This window comes from Oncorhynchus masou, chromosome 30 (genome assembly GCF_036934945.1).
Source record: "Oncorhynchus masou masou isolate Uvic2021 chromosome 30, UVic_Omas_1.1, whole genome shotgun sequence".
Taxonomy (NCBI): domain Eukaryota; kingdom Metazoa; phylum Chordata; class Actinopteri; order Salmoniformes; family Salmonidae; genus Oncorhynchus; species Oncorhynchus masou.
Window position 1 is genome coordinate 23,898,292 of NC_088241.1, and position 21,166 is coordinate 23,919,457.

Consider the following 21,166-nt stretch of genomic DNA (forward strand, 5'->3'; position numbering starts at 1 on the left):
CCCCAGACCTGAATCCAATTGAGCACATCTGGGACATCATGTCTTGCTCCATCCACCAACGCCACGTTGCACCACAGACTGTCCAGGAGTTGGTGGATGCTTTAGTCCAGGTCTGGGAGGAGATCCCTCAGGAGACCATCCGCCACATCATCAGGAGCATGCCCAGGCATTGTAGGGAGGTCATACAGGCACGTGGAGGCCACACACACTACTGAGCCTCATTTTGGCTTGTTTTCGGACATTACATCAAAGTTGGATCAGCCTGTAGTGTGGTTTTCCACATTAATTTTGAGTGTGACTCCAAATCCAGACCTCCATGGGTTGATAAATTTGATTTCCATTGATCATTTTTGTGTGATTTTTGTTGTCAGCACATTCAACTATGTAAAGAAAAAAGTATTTAATAAGAATATTTCATTCAGATCTAGGATGTGTTATTTTAGTGTTCCCTTTTATTTTTTTGAGCAGTGTATATATTTTATTTTTTTAATCTATATTTTTTTTGTTATACCTTGTATTTAACTGGGCAAGTCAGTTAAGAACACATTCTTATTTTCAATAACGGCCTAGGAAAGGTGGGTTAACTGCCTTGTTCAGGGGCAGAACGACAGATTTTCACCTTGTCAGCTCGGGGGATCCATTCTTGCAATCTTACAGTAGTCCAACACAATAGCAACCTGCCTCTCTCGTTGCACTCCACAAGGAGACTGCCTGTTATGCGAATGCAGTAAGCCAAGGTAAGTTGCTAGCTAGGATTAAATGTATCTTATAAAAAAACGATCAATCATAATCACTAGTTAACTACACATGGTTGATGATATTACTAGATATTATCTAGTGTGTCCTGCATTGCATATAATCTGACTGAGCATACAAGTATCTAAGTATCTGACTGAGCGGTGGTAGGCAGAAGCAGGCGAGTGAACTTTCATTCAAAAAGCACTTTCGTGCGTTTTGCCAGCAGCTCTTCGTTGTTCGTCAAGCATTGCGCTGTTTATGACTTCAAGCCTATCAACTCCCGAGATGAGGCTGGTGTAACCGAAGTGAAATGGCTAGCTAGTTAGTGCGTGCTAATAGCGTTTCAAACGTCACTCGCTCTGTGCCTTCTAGTAGTTGTTCCCCTTGCTCTGCATGGGTAACGCTGCTTCGATGGTGGCTTTAGTCGTTGTGTTGCTAGTTCGAGCCCAGGGAGGAGCGAGGAGAGGGACGGAAGCTATACTGTTACACTGGCAATACTAAAGTGCCTATAAGAACAACCAATAGTCAAAAGTTAATGAAAATTAAATGGTATAGAGGGAAATAGTTATTTAAACCAAATTGAACATGTTTCATTATTTACTTGAGACTAAATTGATTTTATTGATGTATTATATTAAGTTAAAGTAAGTGTTAATTCAGTATTGTTGTATTTGTCATAATTACAAATAAATAAATACAAATCGGCCAATTTTAATCGGTATCGGCGTTGAAAAAATCATAATCGGTCGACTTCTAATTGTCATGCTGGAGGGTCATGTCAGGATGAGCCTGCAGGAATGGTACCACATTAGGGATAAGGATGTCTTCCCTGTAACGCACAACGTTGAGATTGCTTGCACCGCCCCAGACCATGACAGACCCTCCACCTCTAAATTGATCCCACTCCAGAGTACAGGCCTCGGTGTAACGCTCATTCCTTCGACGATGAACGCAAATCCGACCATCACCCCTGGTGAGATAAAACAGCAAGGGTTTAACCCTTACAACAGGCCTACAAGCCCTCAATCCAGCCTCTCTCAGCCTATTGCGGACAGTCTGAGCACTAATGGAGGGACTGTGCGACCCTGGTGTAACTCGGGCAGTTGTTGCCATCCTTTACCTGTCCCACAGGGGGTGATGTTCCAATGTGCCAGGACAATCGGCTGTCCGTCCCGTCTCCCTGTAGCACGGTCTTGGGCGTCTCAGAGTACGGACATTGTAATTTATTGCCCTGGCCACATCTGCTGTCCTCATGCCTCCTTGCAGCATGTCTAAGTCACGTTCACGCAGATAAACAAGGACCCTGGGCATCTTTCTTTTGGTGTTTTTCAGGTTCAGTAGAAAGGCCTCTTTAGGACACAAAGTTTTCAAAACTCTGACCTTAATTGCCTACTGCTGTAAGCTGTTAGTGACCGTTCCACAGGTGCATGTTCATTAATTGTATATGGTTCATTGAACAAGCATGGGAAACAGTGTTTAAACCCTTTACAATGAAGATCTGTGAAGTTAATTTGTAAAAATCCAAATATCTTTGAAAGACCGGGTCCTGAAAAGGGGATGTTTTAATTTGGATGTTGGGCCAAAGCTGCCTGGATGGTCCACGCAAGGGGGAAAGATGTGGGCTCCAGAATGCCTTGGATGATCTATGCCAGGCTCCGAAAGCTTGTACCCTTGGTTGTTTAGACAACTCCAATGCAATATTAGTCCAGCCTTCACAGAACTAGTGCTTACATCAAACCTAAGTGCTTTCTGGCCATACTTTGAACGACTTGTTTGCAAGCTACTGATACAAATGAACTGGGAAAGGGCAATAAACCAATCCTCCATTTTTATTTTATTTTAGATTTAAGGATTATGTCAGAACACAGGCTAACCTTTGCTTTCAGTACCGCATGAGTATGCACGTGCCTGGTCTCGTTCACCTGTTTGGAAAGCAAGGCCAGCACATACCTGGTGCAGCAGGATATGCTTTGGTTTGATGGTGCAGCCTACACCTTAGCCGTGTGTCATATGTATAGACAAGTCATTGGCATGAAGCTAGCTAACATTTTACTTTGGCTCACTAAAGACAGTTCTAGGTATTGAACCGTGGGGTTGCAAGCTCAAATTCCATCCAATCATCCATGTTCGGTTTAACCAAGGTGGTTGTCAGTGACGCCAGCCCCCCCCCCCCCCAGTTTCATGACTATGAAGTGAATAATGGTTGAGTCTCTCAGGTCCTCTGGGGATATGTATCAGTTGCCTCATTAGTTGTAGAGCTGTGGTAGGCTAGTGACGTGAACCAGAGACCGCAGGGCTCCCTAACAGTAACGCTGCCTAATTTATGGTTCTGCTTATTGAAGGGGGAAGAGAGGGGGTTGAAAGTGCCTTGCCAAAATGGGTAAAGTGGTGTAATTTCAGAGAGAACACATCATTGGGTTATTTATGAACATTAGGAGCAGGTGAGGACATTTTTGTCTTTACTCCATCACCCGACTCATTTGAAGCAATTCCACATGAATGACAGACTCCCATTTTTTAAAATCAAATAAAATCTACGTCAAACAAAAACCAATGATTGCAAAGTTAAACAAACCTTACAACGCTATGCACAAGGACTACTTATAATAATTTCCAAAAATGTAATAAAAACACATTTACTTGAACAGTGGAATTGCCCCTCACCGAGAGCTGAAACGTGATAGTTTAGGTCTGTGGTCTTTGATCCAGTATTATGTGTTGTGGTGATTGCAGTGTGTGTGTGTGTGTGTGTGTGTGAATATGAACACAGGCAGCACTAGACCTCTCAAGTCTTGATTTCATTATTTCTGGATGGTTGAACACTTATCACAGGGCTGTCCTTCAGCGACACTAATGTTTTGGCAACCAGATACCATTATCATAATGCGCAAACAATATTATTGTGCACTTTGTGTACTTCAGCTAAGATATAGTATGTCATCAAACTGATGTTCCTTTAAAAACTGTATGTATAAATATAACATTACAGTATATGTTAGTGAATATACACTACATGACCAAAAGTGTGTGGACACCTGCTGGTCGAACATCTCGTTCCAAAATTATGGGGATTAATATGGAGTTGTTCCGGCCCTTTGCTCCTATTAGGATCAAATCAAATTTTATTAGTCACATACAACAGGTTACCTAACTGCACAGTGAAATGCTTACTTACAAGCCCCTAACCAACAACGCAGTTTTAAAAAATATGAATAAGAAATAAAAGTAACAAGTAGTTAAAGAGCAGCAGTAAAATAACAATAGCGAGACTATATACAGTGGGTACCAGTACAGAGTCGATATGCGGGGGCACCGGTTAGTTGAGGTAATATGCACATAGGTAGTTTTAAAGCGATTATGCATTTATAATAATGGAGAGTAGCAGCGGTAAAAGAGAGAGGAGGGGCGGCAATGCAAATAGTCTGGGTAGCCATTTGATTAAATGTTCAGGAGTCTTTTATTGCTTGGGGGTGGAAGCTGTTTATAAGCCTCTTGGACCTCGACTTGGCACTCCGGTACAGCTTGCCATGTGGTATCAGAGAGAACAGTCTATGACACGGGTGGCTGACGTCTTTGACAATCTTTAGGGTGTTCCTCAGACACCGCCTGGTATAGAGGTCCTGGATGGCAGGAAGCTTGGTCCCAGTGATGTACTGGGCTGTACGCACTACCATCTGTAGTGCCTTGTGGTCGGAGGCCGAGCAGTTGCCATACCAGGCAGTGATGCAACCATGCTCTCGATGGTGCAGCTGTAGAACCTTTTGAGGATATGAGGACCCATGCTAGGTATTTTCAGTCTCCTGAGGGGGAATAGGCTTTGTGCCCTCTTCACGTCTGTCTTGGTGTGCTTGGACCATGTTAGTTTGTTGGTGATGTGGACACCAAGGAACTTGAAGCGCTCAACCTGCTCCACTACAGCCCTGTCGATGAGAATGGGGGCGTGCTCGGTCCTCCTTTTCCTGTTGTCCACAATCATCTCCTTCGTCTTGATCACGTTGAGGGAGAGGTTTTTGTCCTGGCACCACACGGCCAGGTCTCTGACCTAGGGCTGGGCGGTATACCGTATTTTACTATATACCGGTATTGATGTACGGACCAGTTTTGGTTTTTACTTTACCTTCTATAACAGTATTTGAATGTTTGGGTTTTTAAGTGTGATACATCCATTTGTATAGTTTACTCCTCTACTTGCGTCATCTCACTCTCGCTTTCCACACAGACCTTGTCCCATCCCCTGTCACTCAAGGATCGCATTTGTTGTTGCATGCCCAAGAGACACCTTCGTTCAGTCTGAATGGTTAATGCAGCACATGCAACAATGTTGATGACAAAGATAATGGTCTGCAAGCCCTGCACATCTGATGAGCGTCAGAGCTGGTGTAGTACGATTTGATCTTAGTCCTGTATTGACACTTTGTCTGTTTTAATGTTTGTCGGAGGGCATAGCGGGATGAAGTATAAGCTTACGGGTTGGAGTCCCGCTCCTTGTAAGCGGCAGGTCTAGCCTTTAGCTCAGTGTGGATGTTGCCTATAATCCATGGCTTCTGATTCGGATATGTACGTACATTCACTGTGGGGATGACATCATCGACGCACTTATTGATGAAGCCAATGACTGATGTGGTGTACTCCTCAATGCCATAAGAAGAATCCCAGAACATATTTCAGTCTGTGCTAACAAAACAGTCCTTTAGCTTCTGCTTCATCTGACCACTTTTTTATTGACCAAGTCACTGGTGCTTCCTGCTTTTAATTTTAGCTTGTAAACAGGAATCCGGAGGATAGAATTATGGTCTGATTTGCACATTTGTTCTTGTCTCTGTGTCTGGCGTAAAGGTGGTCTAGAGTTTTTATTACAATTTTTTTTTTTCTATCTGGTTGTCCAGAAGTTATTTTCGGTCATAAGAGATGGTAGCAGCAACATTATGTACAAAATAAGTTAAACAACGCAAAAAAAACGAACATAAACACACAATCTGTTAGGAGCACGTAAAACATCAGCCATCTTCTCCAGCGCCTTCTTGGAAGTTGGAAGCACAGAATTGTCTAGAATGTCATTGTATGCTGTTGCGTTAATATTTCCCTTCACTAGAACTAAAGGGGCCTAGTCCGAACCATGAAAAATAGCCCCAGACCATTATTCCTCCTCCACCAAACTTTACAGTTGGCAGTATGCATGGGGTAGGTAGCGTTCTCCTGGCATCCACCAAACCCAGATTAGTCCGTCGAATTGACAGATGGTGAAGCGTGATTTATTACTCCAGAGAATGCGTTTCCACTGCACCAAAGTCAAATGGCGGAGAGCTTTACACCACTCCAGCCGACACTTGGCATTGCTCATTGTAATCTTAGGCTTGTGTGCAGCTGCTTGGCCATGGAAACCCATTTCATGAAGCTCCCGACGAACAGTTTGTGTACCGATGTTGCTTCCAGAGGTAGTTTAACTCGGTAGTGAGTGTTGCAACTGAATGCAGATCATTTTTAACCACAATGAAATTCAGCACTCACCGGTTCCGATCTGTGAGCGTGTGTGGCCTACCACTTTGTGCTTGAGTCTTTGTTGCTCCTAGATGTTTCCACTGTACAATAACAGCACTTACATTTGACCAGGGCAGCTCTAGCAGGGCAGACCTTTTATGAACTGATTGAAAAGGTGGCATCCTACATTGGTGCCACGTTGAAAGTCACTGAGCTCTTCAGTATGGGCCATTTTTATTTATTTTTTTACACCCTTTTTCTCCCCAATTTCGTGATATCCAATTACGATCCTGTCTCATCGCTACAACTCCCCAATGGTCTCGGGAGAGGCGAAGGTCGAGTCACACATCGTCCGAAACATGACTCGTCAAACCATGCTTCTTAACACACGCCCACTTAACCTGGAAGCCAGCCGCTCCATTGTGTTGGTTCAACTACGGCCGAAGTCAGCCCGGCCTGCTACGAGTCACTAGAATGCAATGAGCCAAGTAAAGGACCTACGGCCTAACCCTCCCCTAACCTGGGCGACGCTGGGCCAATTGTGCACCGCCCTATGGGGCTCCTGGTCATGGGCGGTTGTGACACAGTCTGGGATCGAACCCGGGTCTGTAGGGCTTTAGACCGCTGCGCCACTTGGAAGGCCCATTAAGGCCATTCCATTGCCAATGTTTGTTCATGGAGATTGCATGTCTGTGTGCTTGATTGTATACACCTGCCAGCAACGGGTGTGAAAACCCTATACACTAATTTGAAAGTGTGTCCACATACTTTTGTGTGTATATATAGTGTATGTTGGCCTATCCTTGATTGCCATGAGTTTGACATGAGGGTAGTCGGTCTTCACCGCTGTCTCGGTTGGTGGTCCACACAGATCTCCATCTCTTCCCAACATAAATATTTACCTCAAATATTTGCATTTACCGTTTCATTCCTTTCATCTGGGAGACAGTAGATTCAGAGGGGTTGATAGTGTTACGGAGGAGTGCAAGCAAAGCCCAGAGTGATAGCTCTGTGCATCTCTCTCTCTCTCTCTCTCTCTCGTCTGCGTGTGTATCTCGCTTTCATCACTCGGCAATAAAAGTTAATAGCTGTTTTGAACTACCCCTCATGAATGCCAAGTCTCATCTCCTGTTCCCTCTCTTTCTCCTCTTTCACTCTCCCTGTCTCTCTCTCTCTCATTGAGTGTTAAGTTTTAGTTCAACTTCAGTTCAGTTAAAGGTGAACAGTAGAAAGTGAACAGAATGACAGACTGAAAAATGCTTGCAAATGACAAATTTAACAGACCAAAACACTACAGGTGTTAACATTTTAAGTTCACTGATGGGCACTGATGTCTCTCCTAACCAGAGTTCATCTCCTCTCCCCCTCCACCCTGTGTGTCACCCCTGCCTCCTTGCCGCTCACCTTCCCGAGCACAAAGGGTTCATTTTAAAGGCTCATGTTCATGCCAACACTCTTTATCTGTTGCAGGGATGGAACAAGTCACAATGAGCGACCGGTTCGACTGCGACAACTGCAAGGAGTCCCTATACGGACGCAAGTACATCCAGGCAGATGGGGGAGAGGGGGACAACCCCTACTGCATCCCCTGTTACGACAGCCTGTTCGCCAACACCTGCGACGAGTGCAAGGAGCTAATCGGCCATGATGCCAGGGTAAGACTTTTGATTTTGGATCCGCTAGTGGGTTATGTACATTAGGGCATGCAATACTTGTTGAGTCATTTCAACACCGCAAACTGTTGTAACATGGTAAGGAGTGGTAGTTAGTAGTTCTCATTAATTATGCATTCTGTATGCTAAATGAGGCAGTTGTCTTTCATGGTGTGAATGTGGAAGTGCAAGGTGTAGGCAAACATGCCATTACAGATGGTTTCCAACCAAGCTCAACTAGCCAGCCATGCCATGTCAGACCATGAAATGTTGTGAGGAAAATGTCTTGTTCTCCACAATGAATGCAGTTTTAATATTTCCTTAATGGAAAACAAACACATGACGCTGATTATTTGCGATAGTAACAAGAGGGAGTGGATGGGATAAGCGGTGAGGGTGGGTGTGTGCTCTCTCAGCTGCCTCTCTCTCTCAGCTGCCTCTCTCTCTCTCAGCTGCCTCTCTCTCTCTCAGCTGCCTCTCTCTCTCTCAGCTGCCTCTCTCTCTCTCAGCTGCCTCTCTCTCTCTCAGCTGCCTCTCTCTCTCTCAGCTGCCTCTCTCTCTCTCAGCTGCCTCTCTCTCTCTCAGCTGCCTCTCTCTCTCTCTCTCTCAGCTGCCTCTCTCTCTCTCAGCTGCCTCTCTCTCTCAGCTGCCTCTCTCTCTCAGCTGCCTCTCAGCTCGGGGATTCGCCTCTCTCTCTCTCTCTCTCTCTCTCTCTCTCACCTGCCTCTGCCTCTCTCTCAGCCCCAGCTAGGCTATTCCCTCTGTTCATAACCAGAAACCCCAGTGTTAGCTTGAGTTCTCCTGGTACCTGCAGTGTTATTTTCATTACAGATCCAAAACACATTAAATTAGATGTATAATGCACTATTTTTAGATCATTTACAATACTTGACCATGGTGGTCACAGTAGTTCACTGGTCATTTGAAACAGGGTCACCAATGCAATTTTATCCAATGTACATGTGTAGCCAATCACTTCTGCATTACACGTTCCGTTACATCGCACTCCTTTCCAGGAAGTCCTAGGAATTTGTGTCTGTAAATTGTCTTGGATGGAAGAATAGAATGAGCATAAAGTACTAATCTTGCAAATGTAACCGGTATTTTGACCCGCTCCAAACACGACAAAATAGCACTCGGTCAGCAACAGTGCAGCGCCCCTGGAGCAGTTTAGGAGTTAAGTGGCTTGCTCAATGGCACAACGGTAGTGGATGGTAGCTCTGATTCTGATCTCGACTGTTTCCCTTGTATCTCCAGGAGCTGTTCTACGAGAACCGGCACTACCACGAGCACTGTTTTCGTTGTTTCCGTTGCGACCGCTCGCTGGCGGACGAGCCCTTCACCAGCCAGGACGAGGCCCTGCTGTGCAACGACTGCTACTGCAATGAGTTCTCATCCAAGTGTGTGGCCTGCGACAAGACCGTCATGCCAGGTACTGTGGGGGGGGGCAGGTAGGTAATGAATGGGTGCAATTAAATGAATGGAACTTTTCCAATCGTTTCCAGCCATTACAACGAGCCCATCCTCCGATTTAGTGACACCAGCCTCCACTGACATGAAAACTCACTTCTAGCATATATATTTAACATATGCTACACATACTGTACACTACGTGACACAAGACTGTAATCATGATCTCCCCCACGTCCTTGGAAATGGTTTGTCCTTGCGTCACCCTGGCACTGTTCATAATTTGTGCAGCTGAGTGTTTAAGATGGTCTGAAGATATAGGATGGTGAACATGAAAAGCACAAAGAGGCTTTGTCGTAAAGCTTGAGATCTCGAGAAATATCTTTGACAACAAAACATTTGCATCTCGCCAGAGAAAGAGATACAGAGGAAGCGAGAATGTCAGGGAGACAAAAGAGCGATTGAGAAGAAAGAGTTAGCGAGTCAGCGTGGCCAGGATAGAATGTGACAGGGTAATTGCCAGTTTGCCTTACTTGCTGTCTCTGAGCCAAATCCCCGTGCCTTGGAGAGTGGCCAAGTGTCTGATGATAACGAGATAAGCCCGTAAACTATTTCGGCACCACTGTATCAGCCAAAACAGCAAATGATTCCAGGAAGAGTGTGGAGGTGGTGTACCTTCTTTTTTTTTTTTTTTTGTGGATACTTCTTTAGTTTAGACAAATTCCCTTCACTGTATTCAGTGTGCGTTGATGGTGTTGGATGGTGTCCGTAAGAGATGTCAGATAGCGAACTGTAAAGATGCAGATATCATCTGTATCATCTGAGCCTGGAAAATAATGACATGTTTTAGTGCCAGAATGAGTATAGTGTCATATTATTCCGTCATACTTTATTTGGACAAATACTTTTTCTTTAATGAGTTGGACGAGAGGGATTTACTCCAGGCACCCCAACAGGTCCTCATCCCCGTCATTAGCAGGAGAAAGAGGCAGAGCTAGGGCAGAAGGAGATCGGGGTGCCTTGTGAGGATCCGGCAACGTGTGGCTAATCTGCCTTTGCCATCGTTACAAATGGCTAATGTACAATCGCTGGATAATAAAGTGGACGAACTAAAATGCCCGTATATCCTACCAACGGGACATTAAACTGTAATATCGTACGTTTCACCGAGTCGGGGCTGAACGCCGACCTCTTCTTGAACTGCACTGTTGGTTAAGGGCTTGTAAGTAAGCATTTCACAACACTTGTATTCGGCGCATGTGACAAAGTTTGATTTGAATAACATACAGCTGTCGGGTTATACACTGTATCGGCAGCAGCCTCTGGTAAGACACCCTAGTCATAGACTGTTCTCGCATGGGGGAAGAGGTGTGATGGTGCTTTGCTAGAATTCAAGGCACACTGAACCAGCATGGCTACCACAGCATTCTGCAGCAATAAGCTATCCCATCTGGTTTGCGCTTAGTGGGGCTATAATTTGTTTTTCAACAGGACAATGACCCAACACACCTCGAAGTTGTGTAAGGGCAAGTTGTGGCCTCCACAATCACCCGACCTCAGCCCAATTGCAATGGTTTGGGATGAGTTGGACTGTGAGTGATGGAAAAGCAGCCAACAAGTGCTCCGCATATGTGGGAACTACAATATAGTAAAAGTAAAGAAAAACCCTTGAATGAGTAGGTGTGTCCAAACATTTGACTGGTACTGTAGATGATCTACAGATAGTCATACTATCAACAACGTATCTTTTAGCATCTAGGGTTAGGTTTAGAATAAGGGTTAGGGTTCGTGGATTGTTTGTTGAACATCTACTGAACATCTCCAAACCATATACTGTTCTTGGGAGTTGGGACTATCCAAATAAAGTGTTACCTATTATTCTGATGTTGTGCTGTCGCTAGTGGCTTCTTGCCTAGGGTGTAGTTTTGCACTGTCAAGCTTCACTTGGTAAAAGCTTAGGTGCCATTTTTCTTATAACTCCATACCAAACTTCAATCACCTCAAGAATATCCCCTAAGCCATTCAAATGGAATCCTGGAATCCTCAGAAGCACTCTGTCACTTAGACGGATCTGATAGAACAAGACCTGGGTTCAAATACTATTTCAAATACTTTGAGCATTTGCTTTAGCCTGCCTGGTGTACCAGGTGGGCGGGGTTTGCAAGTGTTGGACTTTTCTATTGGTTCCATTGCAACAGGCAAGTTCAGTCAAGCACAGCTTTAAGTATTTGACATGGTTTCAAAAAGTATTTGAACCCAGGTCTGGATTGAGCCACAGCAATGTCGGTTGCCAGGGATATTCAGCCAAGCGGTGAAATGTTGTGCACTCTTGACGGGGCTTTTTCTTTTTGTTCTCACTCAATTTTCCCTTCAACAAAATATTTCCTCAACAGTGGGACATTCTGTTGCTATTATCGCTGTCAACTGCCATTCATCTTCTGACTTTGGACCTATTTCATTTTTTTTTTTAAATGCTTTTTACTTCGATATTGTCTTCTACCAAATAAATATCTCCTCCTTTCTCACTTCATTTTTCTCTCATCTCTTTTCTCTCCTCTCTCTATCTCTGCACTCCCAGGCACGAGGAAGTTGGAGTATGGTGGCTCCACATGGCACGAGGGATGTTTCATCTGCCACAGCTGTGAGCAGCCCATCGGCTCCAAGTCCTTCATCCCAGACAAGGATGAACACTACTGCGTGTCCTGCTATGAGGACAAGTTCGCCCCGCGCTGCACCCGCTGCAAAAAGGTCCGTGTGAAAACTTCCCCCAAATCCACTCTTTATTTCCTGCTTATTCCTTATTTCCTGATTCTGGAAACCAAAGGGGTTAAGGAGTTGTGGCAAAAGCCTTAAGAGGGTATCCATTCTGTATTATTATGAAACATTTTTATCACATCTATTGAGTGTATTCCATTCTATCATTTTGACTTGTGTTCTTTGACTAACTATGATGACCTTTGACCCTCTCTTCCCTCCAGGCCCTGGCTAAAGGGGGCGTGACGTATCGGGATGAGCCGTGGCACAAGGAGTGCTTTGTGTGTTCGGGCTGCAAGGTGCAGCTGGCAGGGCAGCACTTCACCTCACGTGAAGACAACCCCTACTGTCTCAAGTGCTTCGGCAGCCTGTACTCCAAGAAGTGTGAGGCATGCAGCAAGCCTATCACAGGTAGGGTCAAAGGTCACAGACAGCTATTATGACCCAGTAGCAGGGCACAGTTGAAAAGGCTGCTATAGACATGTCTTTTTTCTCCTGAGGATCCAGGTTTACTGAGTAACTGTTGGCCATGTTCCAGACTGCCTACATAGCAGTCGCGCACCAAATCTTCAAAGGGATAGCTAACATGGCATTCAATCAGTGGTTATCTTTACTCGTGGCGACTGCTTTGCGCATAATCTGATTACACATGTTTATTTATGGGAGGAGACCTCAGTGGCTACTTGCTGTTTTGTTAAATAACACCTTCCTGTCTTGTCCAGGTTTTGGCGGAGGGAAGTACATCTCGTTTGAGGAGCGCCAGTGGCACCAGCCCTGCTTCACCTGCACAGAGTGCTCTGTCTCTCTGGTGGGGGCGGGCTTCTTCCCCAATGGAGACCAGATCCTGTGTCGCGACTGCAACACCAATAGCAATCTATAGACCACACACAGACACCGTATCGCCCCTCTCCTCACACACACACACACCTAGGTCAACCCCAGGGCCCCCCATCACTGCCAAGGTTGTTAACACAGACCCACAGACTGCCTCTCAGGTCATGCCAACACACACAACTTGCTCACTAGACCACAGCTCGATCCCTCATCCTCCCCCAGAGCTTTCTGCAGCTTTCTGGCAAATACCAGATCTAAGCATCAGGCTACTGAGGCACAGACAGACAAAAATCAGCCAGACTAAGGTTGATCTAACTTGGCAGAGGCACGTTTTCATTGTCTTCTTTGCCAAATAGACCTACTTTTCCTTCACCTGTATGTATGAGTGAGTTTTAGGTCAGATTATGTTTGGTTTAACAGAGGAAAAAGTCTAATCTTTGAACAGAACTGAACGATTAACTGATTAGTGGTGTCATTTGATGGATTGCCAATGATCTACCAACCAAAAGAATGATCTACCAAAGAAATGTAATATCTGCCATCAAAGAATGAACTGGTATGGGGGAAAACCATGGTTCTGGATTCACTGAAGAATTTAATTCTAGTATCACTACTCCAATATGCTGTATTAGAGGCTATAGCATTTTAATGTGAGGATAACATTGACCAACGTGCAAATTGTCCATCGAACATTGGCCGAAATCATACTATTTTGATGTAGTTGCTATCTAGACTGGAGAGGGGAGATCCACTCCAAGGCTTTCATTCTCCACAATAAGTTGTGACTATGTGTTTTAAAAGAAATGCCATACTTTATATAGTATATATTATCAAACCAAAGAAAAGAGAAATGCTTACAGCTATGCATACTTTTTGCTAGATTGTTTTTGTATGAACGCATCACCACTAATCTATGAATGCAACACTTTGCAAAGCAGCCACAGAACACTGATATTTACTACATCGTAAATATGTTATGCAAGTAAAATATGTTTGAGTGATTTCAAATGCTGACAATTGCAGTTTTGTGACATACGACTGTTCTACTGTGTCAATTAGGTTTCAGAGCAGTATTTGCTGTCATGCTTTAGTTGTTACTTAACCTGTAGCCGTATCATGATTTATTTGAAGAGAATAATGAGAGAATAATATGTTGCAGTGGTTTGTTCATGCAGTTGTCAAACACTTTATAGTATACCGAAGAATAGGTCCAAGAGATGAAGAAAAAAATAGAAATTGAGAGAACGTGAAACGAAAGAAAGCTTGGTGTACTGGAGAAAACCATTGAAGTCAGTTAAGACATAAGGAAAACTTTGTCATGTATTTGCACTATGGCTAAAATATTCCCCGTGCTCCCAGAATTTGTGAACATACAAACGCAACTCGAGCATTTATATATGGAGCAACACCTAAACCACTCTTTGCCATTTTTAAATAACTATTGTTTACTTTTTTCCATATTGACACTTATCTATGATGTTTTTCGTCAAGCATATTTCCTTTTTTCGCCCTTTGTATTTAATCTTTCTGTTACTATCGCTGTCGTTTGATAATAAATGGGCTAGTCCCAAAGAAGCTGAGCTGCATTTCATCAACTAAGTGGTATGCATGTCTTTTGTTATTACCAGACATGGGTTCAAATACTATTTGAAATCATTTCAAATACTTTAGCTGGGCTTTATTGAGCTTGCCTGGTGCAATGGGACCAATAGTATAGTCGCAAAACTGCAAACCCCACCCATTGGCAGTCTAAGGCAAATGCTAAAGGTATTTGAAAGATTTCAAATTTATATTGATTGTTGCTGTTGAGATTGTCAGATATTTCAATTTTTTTTGTATACATCTTTATTTCATTATTTTGAGCTTTGATGCTGGCAAGTCAGAGTTGGCAAATGTGCTTTTTATGATTCTAAAAAAAGATGGAGAAACACGCCATCGGCGTGATGGAAGAGTTGATTCAAATCAGTTAAGTGTATTCTGTTAAATTGTCCATTTGTATGACCTGTTTTATAAAATGTTATTAAAGAAATGTTAATTCAAACATTAATTTTCATTTAAAAATAATGTTTAATCGAAAACCAGATGAAAACACCTCTTCTGGTCGTAATTTTGACAGTTCTTTGCAAAAGTGATATTTTGGTCTTTTTAGTTGTAAATCTAGCTCTTTTTGCTCTTAGAGGTGCAATGTCAATGGTAGAGTTGAACCACTAAGTGATCTCAAGGGAGGTATTGGTTATGAAATACACTCCCTTCTATATGAGCTGGTGGTACCACCTCAAGGATAAATATAAAAGCAGGTGACACAATGGTCTTGAAGTGGAGTGTGCCAATTCTACCATCTATTGCATGATGCTTCCTTGACCTAACTACTGACGTTACACACAACTCAAAAGGAACGTCCATTTCCGCATATGACCAAATTGAACGTTTGTACACATGTACTGTATGTGCTTTTACGAATCAATAAAACATCTCGTCTACAAGGATCATGTTTATATTCGTAGCTACATCCATTGTAACAAGAAATAGATGACAATGGTGGTCATGGTAACTAGATATTTTTTTCTCCCAAACCTCTGACTGATTTGGTTGTTCAATGATTGTGAGTTCTAATTCCACATGGGCCTGTATTTACAATGTTAATCCCATGCCAACACAATTCTAATTCTGAAAAGTGAAAGCATACTTGTAAGATAGGTCACCCTGGTAGTAGTTGTAGGTTTTAATACAGTAGCCAAGACCAATCTGTGAGTTCATTTGACCCTTGGAAAAAAAGGTACTGCGTAAATACCGCAATGCAGGTTGGATTGAAATGAACCCCTAGTCTTCATTTTCAAGGTGATGATTGCACTTTTCTTCCCAACACAATACTGCAATAAATGTGAGTCCACATTTCCAATATTTTTATGCGTGCCCAATGGGGGATTTAAAATTACTCTGCAAGTGGCAATAGATGTCAGGAACTCTCCAAAGCCATATTTACATCCGATGCACATTATTTTATCCTCAGAACGTGCCAGTGGAATTCTGGTAAGTATGCTTTAATGAGAAAGTGTTGGGATTAGGTACAACTAAATTTACCCATCCCCAGAATGAATATTTACAAGATATTGCCCCCACCCACAACTTCTCACCTGAATGCATTTTTTGTACTTATGTGAAGGGGTTGGGTGAAGGTTGAAATTGGGGTTGAGATTTACCCTAATGTGTGGGTTGATGTTGTGCTCGTGATCTTATTACAGTAAGTCATCCAGTTCAGCACTTGTTTGTGCAACTAGCTTTTGACAGTCAATGTATGTAATTCAAATGGCATTTTACTGGCAGTATAGGTTATGTCCAGATACCTACTTCTTTGTTGGCCGAGCTTCAGTGTAACCCAACTACTGGAAACCTCTCAGCCTGATTCAGCATATAACACAAGGGTGTAGGAACTACACATCTTTGCTATGGCAGTGTGTGTGTATGCATGTATGTGTGTTTATGCTGAGTAGGCCGTTTCATCGCCTTGATAAAGCAAACAGGCCAATAACAAACAGACCGCCAGCTACTCTCTCCTGCGGGCATTGGTTCAATGTCTTTCTCCCTCCTGCCTTTCAGATTTTTTCACCAAAAAAGGAAATGGAAAACTTTGCTCATGGGAGGGGAAGAGGACTGGAGGGAGTGAGAGAAAGAGGGAGGATGAGCACATCTGGAGCTGCTCCATGGTAACTTTCACTCAGGGCCAGTTGCACACACATGGTCCCTCAGATTTATGGGAAGATGACTTGGGTAGTGAGGTGAGGGCTGATCGGAGTGGTCAGAGCAAGCCCATATGACTGAACCGTCTCACAAACAGACGTGAGCTGAAGTTGTTTATATGGAAACTGACCTTAAACATGGTATAGGCTACAAGACTCTGGGGCTCTAAGAAGTTAGACTATATTTGTAATGACTGATTATTTTTAATTAGTGGCCCCTAATTATTATTTTTTAATTACACAATCTAGCAGGGAATAAAGAAAGATTCAGAGTATTGATGTAATAGTATATTGTACACCTTGTTCTATAGTGATTGGTCAGCCAACAGCAGTGACTGAAAAGTGGTCCTCAAGTAGACAAATGGCGCTGAGAGGGAGGGATTATACCTTAGACCCACTTCAATTTGTATACCGCCTCAATAAATCCACAGACAATGCAATTGCACTGCACACTGCCCTATCCCATTCAGACAAGAGGAATACCTATGTAAGAATGCTGTTCATTGACCTCAGCTCAGCCTTCAACACCATAGAACCCTCCAAGTTCATCATTAAGCTCGTGACCCTGGGTCTGAGCCCCGCCCTGTGCAACTGGATCCTGGACTTCCTGACGGGCCGCCCCCAGGTGGTGAAGGTAGGAAACAACACCTCCACGACCCTGATCCACAACACTGGGGCCCCACAAGGGTGCATGCTCAGCCCCGTCCTGTACTCCCTGTTCACCCATGACTGAGTGGCCATGCATGCCTCCAACTCAATCATTAAGTTTGCAGACAACACAACAGTAGGCCTGATTACCAACATTGACGAGACCGCCTACAGGGAGGAGGTGAGGGTCCTGGCGGAGTGGTGTCAGGAAAACAACATCAACAAAATGAAGAAGCTGATCGTGGACATTAGGAGACAGCAGAAGAATACGCCCCTATCCACATCAACAGGACCACAGTGGAGGAGTTCCTCGGCGTACACATCACTGACAATCTGAAATGGTCCACCCACACAGACAGTCTGGTGAAAAAGGCGCTACAGCGCCTCTTCAAACTCAGGAGGCTGAAGAAATTCAGCTTGGCCCCTAAGACCCCCACAAACTTCTACAGATGCACAATTGAGAGCATCCTATCATCAAGGACAACAACCACCAAGCCACTACCTGTTCACCCCGCTATCATCCAGAAGGGAGGTCAACACAGGTGCATCAAAGCTGGGATCGAGAGACTGAAAAACTGCTTCCAACTTAAGGCCAACAGACTGTTAAATAGCCATCACTAGCCGGCTACCACCCGTTTACTCAACCCTGCACCTTAGAGGCTGCTGCCCTATGTACATATACATGGAATCACTGGTCACTTTAATAATAGAACACTAGTTAACACTAATAATGTTTACATACTGTTTTACTCATTTCATATGTACATTTGAAGTCAGAAGATTACATACACTTAGGTTGGAGTCATTGAAACTCGTTTTTCAACCACTCCACAAATTTTTGTTAACAAACTATAGTTTTGGCAAGTCGGCTTGGACATCTACTTTGTGTACGACACAAGTAATTTTTCCAACAATTGTTTACAGACAGATTATTTCACTTATAATACACTGTATCACAATTCCAGTGGGTCAGAATTTCACATACACTAAGTTGACAAACCTGACTCAGTTTTACACCAGCTCTGTCAGGAGGAATGGGCTGAAATTCACCAAACTTCTTGTGGGAAGCTTGTGGAAGACTACCCAAAACGTTTGACCCAAGTTAAACAATTTAAAGGCAATGATACCAAATACTAATTGAGTGTATGTAAACTTCTGATCCACTGGGAATGCGATGAAAGAAATAAAAGCTGAAATTAATAAATTCTCTCTACTATAATTCTGACATTTCACATTCTTAAAATAAAGTGGTGATCCTAACTGACCTAAGACAGGGAACTTTTACTAGGATTAAATGTCAGGAATTGTGGAAAACTGAGTTTAAATGTGTTTGGCTAAGGTGTATGTAAACATCCGACTTCAACTGTAAATACTCTATTCTACTGTATTTTAGTCAATGCCACTCCAACATTGCTCGTCCTAATATTTATATATTTCCTTCTTACTTTAGATTTGTTTGTATTGTTGTGAATTGTTAGATACTACTGCACTGCTGGAGCTAGAATAACATCTGTTAAATATGTGTATGTGACCAATATACTTTGATTTGATATGTTGGCTCATTTGGATATGACCTTCACATTTCTATCGCGATATCTGTAATACTTCAGTGGAACAGATTGAATAGAGCCCTTAGTGGCCCAAGACTACACACTGTCTGTTGAGTCTCGTCCAGTGTCTCTCAAGCTAAAATATACAACTCCAAATTCCATGTCACAAGTGCTATAAGACAAACAATCAAACGTATCTCTCACTGGCCTCAAGTGCCCAGATCCTAACTTGAGATGATTGTGCACAATTTAAATTTCAGTACAAATAAAATCCAAATAAATCCCAAAACAGACTGTAAAATAGACTATTGCTATTTAGCAACCACCCAGATGCTTACGAACAACCTTGGCCTTTCGAATATTGTCTACAGATGTTTTTAGATGGTTCACAGTAGGACACAATGAAACAATTCAGGTTTGGCTTCTGTATACTGTAAAGGCTAAGCTCCTCACCTGCGATTTGAAAATGCAATCCTCTGGCGAACAATCGCCGTCTTTCGTTACCACACCTATTAACAGCATTCGATTATGTTCAATTAGGAAGGTTTTCTTGGAAACAGAATTGTGGAATTGAATCACAGTGAATGTCTGGTATCTATCTATCCACAATTGGCAAATGAGAGAACATCACATACTCTCTCAAGGTTTCTACCACAAACAGGAATTTGGAAGGGCACACAAATCTCCCGCTCTCTCTCTCCCTCCCTTCCATTGAATTTGTTTGCCATCCGTTTCTCAGTTCCAAGACAAATCATCATTGCCCAGCAAAAATGCCCAGGAAACATCTCAGGCCAGAAAGCTGGACAAATATCTAGTATAGACTGCATCCAATTTGTTGAGTAGAGTGTTGGAGGCTGTTTTATAAATGACATTGCCGAAGTCGAGGATCGGTATGATGGTCAGTTTTACGAGGGTATGTTTGGCAGCATTTGTGGATGCTTTGTTGTGAAAATGCAGTGAGTTGATGAGTGCATGTTGCATATGCATGATAAACTACAGTATGGGCTTTCACTTGGCTCCATCAGGCTCTAGTGACACATTTGGTTTAGTTTGATGTCCATTTGAAAATGGCTTCACAAGTCAGTTCTCACACGCATCCACGCTATTCAGAAGTCCTTAGTTTCTGAAAAAAGACGGTAGCTACAGTATCTGACTTAACATACACAGTTTGACCAAACCGCTACGCAATCATGACAACCATGAGTGAACAGGAAATAGTAGCTAATACATATTTAGGCTGGGATGCCAGTAAGAAGGACAAAACAGTCATGACATTACTTTAGTTTCTCACTCAATCAAACATACTGACAAGCTTTGTCATTCAAGACTGCCTGACATTTTTTGTTCTTTTCTAATCTTTAATTTCCACTGTTGTGGGGGAAAGGAATGACAGTTAAGAAAATAATATGATGCCTCTGTCTCAAAGTCCAGAATATTTCTCCCAAAATAATTTATTTTAACAAACTAGATGTTTTATTTTTTTTATTCTTAAAACTCTAAGCCTTGGTTGGGGTGGAGGTACTATGAGTTTTTATTTTAGGGCCCCTTTAGGTGTCAATTATTCTTTTTTTAATGTATTTGATAAATATTGAATTAGGCATTTACTAATATAGCCCAGAGAAATGCATTGAATAACACATTCATAAATGGCAAAAAAAAGACAGTCAAAATAGAAATCATAAGAAACAAGGTGTTGAAGTGTTTGTCATATCTAGGTGATATAAGAAAGCTCAGGAACATAATTTTTTTCTTTACATGTTTTTTTAACACATTAACTCCTTTTTTGGGGTAGGCACAAAATAACTTCTTATACTTCCAATCATTATTTTTTTTACCGGGACTGGCTACCTTCAGATGAGTCCTGTGACACTTGTGGAGATCATAGAGCAAAACGGAGAACACCATTGTGTTTGTGAGAATCTCCCCTTTCCACATTAGTTTATAGGTCAAAACGTGACAGACGTTTTCGTGAGAAGACTGATTTCCGGGACGTCTCCTGGTCTGACCAACACCACTCTAGCTCTGTCACTTTTCATCACAGATGTGGCGGTACGACAACGGCGGATGCGGTGGATTGAGACGCGTACGATGCAAAAACATACAATGCACCAGTGCATCAATCACCTCTAGGGGGTTTACACAAAAGCAGTCTATTGCTCCACATCTCCAGCTAAGGCACGTCTGGTGCACATGTGAGTTTCATCCCGCTAATAATTATGCTCATCGCACTTCCAGCACGTGGCACAAAATCATTTTCCCGACAATAAAGGGCATAGCTGGTTATTATAAAGTCCATAAAAGTAGGAGGGAGGCCTGATTTGACACTAGTTCCAGTGATCCTCAGGCCTTACAGGAAGTGGGGTCC

At 43.0% G+C, this 21,166-nt stretch overlaps 1 protein-coding gene across 1 annotated transcript in view; it reads left to right on the forward strand.

Annotated features, from left to right (window-relative positions):
- Positions 1-14,446, forward strand: part of LOC135522389 (four and a half LIM domains protein 3-like) — a 50,645-nt gene extending 36,199 nt beyond the window's left edge. The window contains exons 2-6 of the mRNA XM_064948588.1: positions 7,687-7,871; positions 9,126-9,300; positions 11,857-12,026; positions 12,257-12,443; positions 12,755-14,446. Coding sequence (XP_064804660.1) covers positions 7,687-7,871; positions 9,126-9,300; positions 11,857-12,026; positions 12,257-12,443; positions 12,755-12,912 — 875 coding nt within the window. The 3' untranslated portion in view covers positions 12,913-14,446. The remainder of the gene's footprint in view (positions 1-7,686; positions 7,872-9,125; positions 9,301-11,856; positions 12,027-12,256; positions 12,444-12,754) is intronic.
- The last annotated feature ends 6,720 nt before the right edge of the window (positions 14,447-21,166 follow it).